At 40.1% G+C, this 10,000-nt stretch overlaps 1 protein-coding gene across 1 annotated transcript in view; it reads left to right on the top strand.

The window, feature by feature from the left end:
- Window positions 1-8,944, top strand: part of LOC140942752 (WD repeat-containing protein 26-like) — a 13,782-nt gene extending 4,838 nt beyond the window's left edge. Inside the window, exons 8-15 of the mRNA XM_073391741.1 lie at window positions 1-50; window positions 701-838; window positions 1,905-2,024; window positions 3,191-3,339; window positions 4,130-4,208; window positions 4,857-4,986; window positions 5,922-6,098; window positions 7,481-8,944. The exon at window positions 1-50 is cut by the window's left edge and continues 34 nt beyond it. Coding sequence (XP_073247842.1) covers window positions 1-50; window positions 701-838; window positions 1,905-2,024; window positions 3,191-3,339; window positions 4,130-4,208; window positions 4,857-4,986; window positions 5,922-6,098; window positions 7,481-7,503 — 866 coding nt within the window. The 3' untranslated portion in view covers window positions 7,504-8,944. The remainder of the gene's footprint in view (window positions 51-700; window positions 839-1,904; window positions 2,025-3,190; window positions 3,340-4,129; window positions 4,209-4,856; window positions 4,987-5,921; window positions 6,099-7,480) is intronic.
- The last annotated feature ends 1,056 nt before the right edge of the window (window positions 8,945-10,000 follow it).

Genomic DNA, 10,000 nt, shown 5'->3' with positions numbered 1-10,000 from the left:
AGCTTGCTACTGGATCTCGAGATGGTACAGTCATAATCTGGGATGTTTCAGTAAGCAGTCTGTTATTGATTATCTTTTGCCCATTGTACTGTATATGTAGGTCATAGCAGTGTCTAAGGGTATTGGTAGGGTTAAGAACAAACAAACAAAGTAGAAAAACAAAGCAAATGAAGTAAGCTATACCTGAAAAAAAAGTGCACTTGCCTACATGTAAGTAACTCCGCTTCAACTTACTGCGATTTTGCCACCTTCAAGCACATGAAGGCCATTACTTGCCTGCTGAGTATAGTCTTACATGTACATACCTGTATATTCACAAGTGTTGTTTACCTTACCAGACTGATAAGAAATGTAAACTGAATTTAATCAAGTCACTCACATAGAAATGTAGGTACTTCGGGAAAATTCCAAGCTAAGCCCCCAGTTATTACATTATTTGTGTTCTGTAACTGAACAGAAGCACAACAACATGGAATCTTTGTTAAATAGACAGTGGAATATTATTATTTTTCTGTTTGTTAATTAATATACTTGTAAATATACATTAGTCTGCTACACTGCCATACACACGCACAAAAAAAGTCATGTACATGGGAAAGGACTTTTTTCTATTAATTTTTGTGAAATTTGCTCACATGTCATTACCTGTATCCCAGTTCAGTGAAATCACTGTATACAATGTTCATTGTATCTTGTACAGAATGGTGAACCCACACATCTTAGAACAATGGAAGGACATTCATTTGGGGTTGGTCATTTAGCCTGGAGTCCAGATGACACATACCTTATTGCCTGTGGTCCTGAAGACTGTTCTGAATTATGGATTTGGAATACGGAAGTAAGTCAAATGCACATGTAGTCATGTCTGTTATCATGAGAATGGTAGCATTATAATGTTGTAGCTAAAATCAATTTTAAGTCAAATCAGTATTCAACCTACACTGTAGTTTGGCTCAGAATTTCCTTTGTTTCTCAGCCCTAATTATTCACAGGAGACAAAGGAAATTCTGGTTTAACCTGGGAAGAGATTTTGCTCACAACATAGTTATATACCTCTTTCCAAAATGGTGGAACATGTTATATTTCCTTTCTGTTATCTTTGCCTTTATTGCATCTTTAGATTTCAAAAGACCTTCAAATATAGAATACTTCATGGAAAGTGTATGTGTACCTTATTTACACATGACAAATCAGAAATCAAATGAGTGAGCACCGCGAATGAGTGCATAAAATTAATACCCTACAAAGTACTTTCCATGTGTTATTTGTTTATTACTTACATGTTGAAACATTCATATTTTGCCAGCCTTTTATTTCAAATCTTTCCAAAATCTTAAAATGCCAAAATATGCCGCTACACACCATGAAATCGCAAAGAAAACGAAGTATATCTGTATTAAAAAACACATGGTAAAAATTATAGTGAGGGTGATAATCAACGAATTACGAGTAATAATTATTAACTTTTTTTCTGAATGTACAAATAAAAATGAACGATTTTGAGTAAAATGACTGGTTTGAATCTAAACAGAAGCATATAGCTTAAGTTGAGCTCCAATAGAAGGTACAAGTACAAGCTTACATCTGGGAAACAAGCACAGAAATTCCATACTGATGATGTGTCACTACCTGATCTGGCTAGTGCTTCTCACTGGTCCTGCAGCATGGGAAATTTGCTTCAACCAAGCAGAATCACTACCCAGACTTGGGTAGTGATGTTTCATCAGTATGGAATTTCTGCACTTGTTTCTCAGACCTCACCAGTGGTGGCGTCACAAAATGTCGGCCATTTTCTCAGGCCATTGAACTGTTAGTGTCAATCATTATGCCTTGTTTAATACATTGCATTTACCTGTTTCTGGACAAATTGTGGTTAAAGTGGATTTGTCTGCTTGTGTTTAAAGACAGGAGAGCTGAAATGTAGAATGAGTCAGTCGACAGATGATAGTCTCACATGTTGTGCCTGGAATCCTGATAGCAAGAGGTTTTACACTGGTGGGAAAAGGGGGCAGTTTTACCAATGTGTAAGTGGTAGTTCTTTCCTTAATTTCATTTTTTTTTAATATCTGGAATTTTATTTAGCATAAACTACTAATGCAACAGTGGTATAATTGCTGCATAGTCCCAAGCAGTAATGGTTTAAAATAATAGTGAACACGTGGCGTTTTCATCTAATTTTTACGTGTCAAGTGCTTTCTTCAACGTCCCAAAAAAGTCAAACTAAACTCCTCCTGCCTGCTTAACCCTTTAAGTCCCAATATCCACATACAAATTCTCCAAACTGACCTCTATATATTTCCTTAAAGAATGAGTTAGAAAATTTGATGAAAGATCTAAGCATTTTCTCTTGGGTGATCATTTTATTAATTCTTATAACCTAATCTTGTGGCAATGTATGGATATCGTTAAGAGAATATCGAAGTTGGTCACTTTTGGGACTTGAAGGGTTAATATAGGTATACAGTCAACATTCAGTAAGACAGGCACCATTGGGGCTGGCGCTATGGGTCCCCTTTTAGTGAGATGACAATCTCAGTATGGAGAGTTAACTACAAAAGTAAGGAAAGGCAGGGACCAATTCTACATGTAGATGTCCATTTTTAGCAAGGTGTCTATCTTGAAGACAGTCAAATAAGAAAAGAACAAAAAAGCGCGGACCAACTCTACAGTGTCCATTTTAGGGAGGTGTCCATCTTGTAAAGGGGTCCATTTAGAGAGAGTTGAGGTTCAACTGTATGTGATTCAATTTCTGCCAAAGAGGTTTAATTCTCACACCATAAGATTTCATCCACATAGCCAAAAGTTAGATCTTGATCATTTCATAATTTACAAGACTCTATCATATACTCTTTGATTGAAAGGGTTTCTATTCGCGTAGGTTCGCCAATTTTGGCAGGGTCACCGCGACAAAAGGCCCGTAACAGTCCCTCCTCCCACGAGATAAACCACCACACTATGTCCCCTACTTTTAACTCATGAACAGTGTGTGGGTTCTTTAATGTCCAACTGACTTTTGAGACGGGGCCTACGGCTTATCGTCCTTATCCGAGAAGACTAGAAAGTCTAACCGTTTCACTTTGCAGTTGTCTCTAAACCGCGGCCTCAGTTAAACATCGCGGCAGACCGGCGCTACAGTTTTTCTACTTTCGTTACCATTTGATACATGCAGATATTATTTTGATTCTTTTAGGCTCTCGATGGTAGTGTGATGGATACGTGGGAAGGTGTCAGAGTCACAGGGCTTCATTGTTTAGGTGGTGGAGGCAGTACTGTTCTGGCTGCGGACACACACAACAGAATTAGAGCTTACAATTTTGACGAATTAAATGATAGTAACTTGTAAGTCTGCACAAAATGAAAGATAGACTGTCCACATTCCCTCATTTTCCCATGAAATCGTCGAGACATATCGTTACGGGAGGGGCAGGCCCCTGGGTTTATAGTAGGGACTTAAGGAACGTTGACGTCTCGGACGTCAAAAATGGCAACCGGAAGTTCATTTTTCACTCTTTCAGTGCTCTAACTCGACAAATTCGCGCAGTGGGACTTAAAACAATGGCTTTCAGATTCGTTGTGTGAGACAGAAGCCTTCCATCAAGCGATTTATCGAACTTCTGGTTGCTAATCATGACGTCCGGGACGTCAGCGTTCTCGTTGCTTAAACTTGCTAGTGATGAGTGGAGGAAGGCCGAACCAAATCAATTCAAAGCCAAAGCATTCCCCGCTCCCTAAGTAAATTGGATACTCATACCTTGCTTAGTCCTTGTAAGGCGTTTTCCCAGTTTCTCTCGGTCAATTCACTTCAGCTACGTATATCCGAGGCGTTTCGCTTGGACATGTGTTCCTAAACGCATTGTCCGGGCGGAAAAAGAGGACTAGGGACTAGGCAAACCCACACTCAAGCTAGATTCGGTACAATTAAAAACCAAGGTGGCCGCCCGCGCTTAAATTTGCCCCATCCCGACGATCATACCTAAAAATGGGGGCTGTGAACAGTCTAAATTTAAGATAACTGATTAAAGAAGAGGGGTTATGGAATTGTTTAGTGATAGTGAAATATGAAATCTATAATTTCGGGCTCCTGATAATTTATAGACGAATTTCCGTCTGACATTCTTTCTTCTTACAGAATTCAAGAAGACCATTCGATCATGTCATTTTCTGTATCGGACGATGGTCGGCACGCACTTTTAAACATAGCTTCACAGGTGAGGAATCTCATCGTTTGTACATAGTCCGAAAGTTACCAAAGGTCTAAGCGTGACCCTAGAATAGCGAACAGCTGTACTTCGAAGTCGCCCTTTTAACTTTGCCCGCGACAAACTTGAACCTCTTCTACATTGCATTATAGATAGATTTGTACCGTATTTTCTTGAATAAGCGCCCGGACGCTTATTTAAAAGTTGGGCTAAAAGGAAGGTCTTTTGTTGGAACGAGGGTGCTTTAATTGAGGAAGGCTTATAAAGCTTTCCTCCTGTTGGTAATCAAGGGTACCTTAGTCCCATTACATACTGAATTTATACACATTTGTATCTGTACAGATCTTGAAGTTTAAGCTAAAGAAGTTATAAATAAAGTGGCAATAGAAGCAGGTTTTCTTTATTTCCCTACTATTTAAGAGAGTGTTTGGGGAGAGGGGGTGGGGGGGGGGGGGAGGGAGAGCGCTTGTTGGAGAGGGACGCATGTCTGATATTATAACCTAGGAGTTGGATGCTTATTCGAAGAAGGGCGTTTATTAGAGCGCGGGCACTTATTCGAAGAAATTGGATGTCTTACAAAGTAGATTTTACCGTCGTTGTTTCTAAATTATCTCAGCTATTTGTTGATCAACTTTCTCTTTCTTTCTTTGTCGTTAGGGAGTTCATTTATGGGACATTAGAGATCGAATATTAATCAGGAAATATCAGGGTCCAAGACAGGAAAAGTATACAATATACTCATGTTTCGGTGGTGCTAATCAGAACTTCCTTGCTAGCGGTAGTGAAGGTCAGTGCACAGATACATGTGTGTCCTGCTAATGAAATAACACGGAGCTTAAGTACACGTGTTTTTGAGCGACGCATGTCAACCGGAGGTGAGACCTTTTTCCTTTTAATAGAGTCAACTCTCTTTAAGACGGACACCTTTGGGACCGGCACTAAGTGTCCGTCTTATAGAGAGTCAAATAAAGGGAGTAAAGAAGGGCAGAGACCAACTCTAAGTGTCCGTTTTACAGAGGTGTCCGTCTTATAGAGGCGTCCGTTAAGAGAGAGCATGCCTTAACGCTACCAAACTCGTACTGCTAAGTGTCGTAACTCTTTCAAAAAGCGAGTTGCCCAAAAATGTCGGCGGAACCATTGCCCAAGAACGAAAAGGTTCACTTCTGGTTGAAGTGCGTCGCTTCAAAACGCCCTGAAGTCTCCAGGAAATAGGAGACGTCGCCATGCAGATCAGAATTCTCTGATTGTGAGTGCTTTGCTTCTGTGGATAAATACATTAGATCCTTGATCTCAGATTTCTTGAATTCGTTACCATGACGAAAGAAACGAAAAATCCGGAAATGGATTCTTGAGCGCGTGGGCCACAGAAGAAAATTTACCTGATATAATTTTTTGGAATCCCTGCCCAAAGAAACGCAGGTATCATGAACCCTAAAACCCCATATTTAGATTTGGTCTGATTAATCCATCGGGAGCGTGGATTCTTTAGGTTTCAAGTCCGTTAACTAGAATCCCAAGTCCTCTTTTATTTTCAAGATTCCGGATTTGGATTTTCCCGAAGAATTGCACCCCTGTTTGACTTGGGCGTACCACAGGACACCCGAGTAAAAAAACGATAACAAGCGATCATGATGACTAATGCGGTTGAAAAATTCATTTCCCTAATTTAAGGGTCAGTTGCAAAGCCAGACAATTGTACCAGACGTTTTCTCCTTTTCACAGATCACAAGGTGTACATCTGGCATTCAAAACGTGAAAAACCAATTGCGGTGCTCAGTGGACACACGAGAACTGTAAACTGTGTCAGTTGGAATTCAAAGGATCCCACTATGTTAGCGTCGGCCAGTGACGACGGAACTGTAAGAATATGGGGTCCTGTTGGTAGATTTTCTAAATCAGGTATTTGGAAAATTTAATCACTAGAGTGTCTGCGTGCCCTGCGAGCGGAGCCTCATTTTCGCTCTCTTGAGTGAAGAGGAGAAAAGAAGGTTCTGTCTGAATCGCATCCTGCGAATAAAGCCGTTTCTCCTTGCTCCTCGCTGCTAAGGACTTTTCGTAGGCTATCGGAATCGCGTCAAGCCTTTGAAGTCGCAAAAGCCTAAACTTCCCAACAAGTTTATCTTGGTTTTTTGAGTGCGAGCATCTGCTTATTGGTGAACTGATGGTCATAACTGAGCCCGCTGTATTAAGCGCACGGTTATCGGGTCAGAGTCGAGAATTTGCGTGCGCGACGTAAAAATGTTCAAATTAAACTCAAGTTTCTCGGCAAAATCGCGCCCGAGAGAAAGAGAGAAGCAAATTGTGCCACCACCTCTCCATTTCCATGGTCATCGACCATAGCTCTCGACCAGCAATTAGCGCAATCGGAAATCGCTCAGTTAGAGCGATTTTCGTATGACCTTGAAAAATGGTTTCGCTGAGTGTTCGTTATTTGTTTTATCAGCCAATGGATGAAAAGATCAAAACATGACCACTTCGTTTTCCCGCCAAAGAAAAACCTAATGTAAAGAAGGCATCGTTCGATTAGCCAATCGTGTTGTAGTATGACATCAAAGCGAAGTATCGGTTGATTTGTAGAAAGTTCTCAGGCATGAAGTTTTTTCACCCGAGCGTTCGCTTAACCAACCAAAAGCCACGCGTGTTTGTATCCGTTCGATAAACCAATCAAATCGCTCAATTTCCGTTTGTTTGTTGCTTGTGTTTTGTTCGCGCGTTTTCATTTCAAGGTCATACGAAAATCGCTCTATTGTTAAATTATGATTTGCTGACAAAAGCGATACAGGAATACGGTTTCGTGTGGCCTTGTGTGAGATCCATTGACAACGTAATGTTGGATTATAACTGAATACAATAGAGATAAGAAGCCGTTACGTCATGTTGCCATGGTAACAATTTTTTTGAATGACAACCTAATTTGGCAAATCTTGGCGAAATTTTCTTCGGGACAGTATTTATCGTTATCTAAGTTGAAAAAACGAAAGCGACAATTTTTGTGTTTTGTTTACCTACTCTGGGCTCATGAAATTAGAAAGTTTTATGTCGTAGTGATGCAACGACGGCAAAGAAATGTACAAAATAGCGTGATACACGTGCAACGTTGTTTTTTCTTAATATAAACGTATATTTTTTGCCGTTCTCCTTGCCGTCGCTGTCGTCGTTGGTTTCGTTGTCATCCAGAAATAGTGCTACCATGGTAACGTGACGTCACACCTCTCCTCTCTACTCTGTCAACCTCTTTTTACGTCTTTCTTGTAACTGCTGGTATTTTTTTCTATTTGCAGATTGTGGAAGTACCGCTGTGTAAGACATTGGGGAACATTTTGTACATTTGTTGTGGGATTCTTGCTGTGGCGTTGAATTTGTAATATATATTCTCGTTTCTCTCTTTATTATTCTCGCTAAATTCTGACTCATCAACATCTCCACTTGCCTTTCCTTAAAACTTTCTCTCTTATCTAGACGTCAAGCCCTTATGCTTACTCCCTTGACAGAACTTACCACGCATTTACTTAAAAAAAAACCAGGGCTCTGATGACAGTGACTGGAAACAGGCCGTACTTCTTGACTGCGTATATTAAAGCGGCCACTCTGATGGTTTTCGTTCGCAGGCAACTGTAAGCGAAATATATCGTTAGGGTCGCCACTGGTTTCCACTTTGGCCAAAGAAAGCGCTAGAAGAATTTGGCCGCAGTGAAGTTTATGAGAGATCTTTAGATTTGATGACGAGGACGACTATTGCGGCGAGATTTCACTTAACGCGCAGTACTAGAATCTAAAGGTCTCAAGTTGTACTCCTCACTGGTTACTTATCGTTTGCTCTAAAGGTCAAGAATTCGAACCATATTTTTGCAGCGTAGAGAAAGATAATAGGAGAAGTGCTGCTGGGTAGCTTAAATTTGAATGTCTGCTCCGCCCTCTTGACAAACATAATCCATAGACGGAAAGAGTAGGACCACAAAACAACCACTAAACTGAAAAGCCGTCACCCTTTAGGACTCAACCTACAGGCAGAAGGCCAATATCCGTGTGACGGGAAAGTATTTTAGATGATGGTATTGACAAAACGCATTATAACTCTTCAGATGAAAGAGCTCGTAAGTAGTTAAGAGCTCATTTGGCTGTACCCGTATTAAATTGCGCGGTAGACCTTCGAAAGGGAAACGGGTTCGGGAAGGGATGGGACGAAGTCGCGCGAGAGAAATTTTGAGGGTTTTTAAAATATGAGCATCATTGACACTGACCATGTGCTGTGACATTCGACAACTAAAACAGCCTACAGTACGCTTCTTTATTGTTACCCTGTAAACGCTTATGTATCGTAAGATCAACTCAGAACAAGTATGAGTGTAAGTAGGCGATCGTTATTTTCGTCACCTTTCACTTCACCGTCTTTGGTACAGTCCAACAGAAGTCCCAGTTTTGTTTCAGTTCAGACCTGTCGTGTGATGAATATTAACTAAAAGAACGATCCATAATAGGTAACAACTTTGCTATTTAATACTTCATCTTTTTTACCTCGCCGTTGCGTTTCATGTGTTTCTTGGAAGGCCAAATCCAATTGTCTGTGAGTCAGAGGACTTTTTTCGCTTTTTAACCCAAGCTCACGTCTGTTCCTAAACTTTCTCTTGACTTACTCGCTTGTAACTATTCGTTTTTTACACCTTCGATTAGTGAAAACAAATTATATAAATTAGGAGTATTTAATTTATGCTGCAGTGGCAATAAAGTAACTGTTTTGAAACTTGGTTTTCTTCGTTTTAAATTCAGCATAATCGAAAGTGATGATACGAATTTTCACTTAATTTCATTCACGAGTTGTTGTTTTTGTTATTGTTGTTGTCTTTTTTGTTTGTTTGTTTTCTTGTAGCATCTCTGCAACAAATAGACGTTTGCCATATTGCACTCCGGTGAACGCACACATTATACTGGGTGGATAGTTTCATACAAATAAATGTAGCCTCGATTTGGTTCTTTTTTTTTTTTTTTGTACTGAATTATAGAAATTTCCATTGGCCAGTGTTGTGTATCGGTTTCATTTAAAAGCAAACCGGTCGGTTCAGAATACGTATGGGTAAGTGGTAAACAAAAATTTTGCTCGGAAATCGCGTTTTACTATTTGCACAAATCAATCTCTTGTACAACAAAAAAGCCGCGAAAATGAAACGTGGGCGTGAAGCAAGAGAGAAGTCTTTGGACATTTTGACCGGTAAATCGAGGGAAAACAGGGCTTCCTTTTCAGACTTTTCTTAGTGCTGGAAATTTTCCACTGGAGCGACCCGAAAAGTGTAGAATGCGAGAGCAGATCGATGCCTTCTTCACCCACAGGGAAGAGAGCTTTTTTTTTTGTCCGCCTGGTAAAAACAAAAGCTGACCATAGGCGTCTGCTCTAGCAGGCTAGGAAGAGTCGTGTTCCTATGATAAATATAACTTTCCAACCGGAATTTCAGGATGATACGGCAACATTTGTTAATATAAACAAATTAGCTAGACTCTATTTCCAGTTAGAAAATTGGGACCAGTAGTTTTCTTTGCAATTAGTTAGAGAAAAAAATATTAGATGCGGGAAGCTGCTGAAAAAAATGTATATACCCTTAAAATTCCGAAAGTAAGCCCCGGGGCTTCTGTTTTTGAAAGGCCGTTTTTGAGGGGCTTAGGCCTGTTTCAAACGTCGTGCTACTGCCGTGCTAAGATGGTTCGACTGCAGCACGACTTGGTTTCAGACGTCGAATTTAATTTAATCGAATAGACCGGCTGTTGCCAAAAACACAACACAAAAATAAAGAAACGGTTTAGCAAACTTT

The sequence above is a fragment of the Porites lutea genome, chromosome 7 (assembly GCF_958299795.1).
Source record: "Porites lutea chromosome 7, jaPorLute2.1, whole genome shotgun sequence".
Classification (NCBI taxonomy): Eukaryota; Metazoa; Cnidaria; class Anthozoa; order Scleractinia; family Poritidae; genus Porites; species Porites lutea.
The sequence above is the reverse complement of the archived record's forward strand: the minus strand, read 5'-3'. Positions and strand labels throughout refer to the sequence as shown.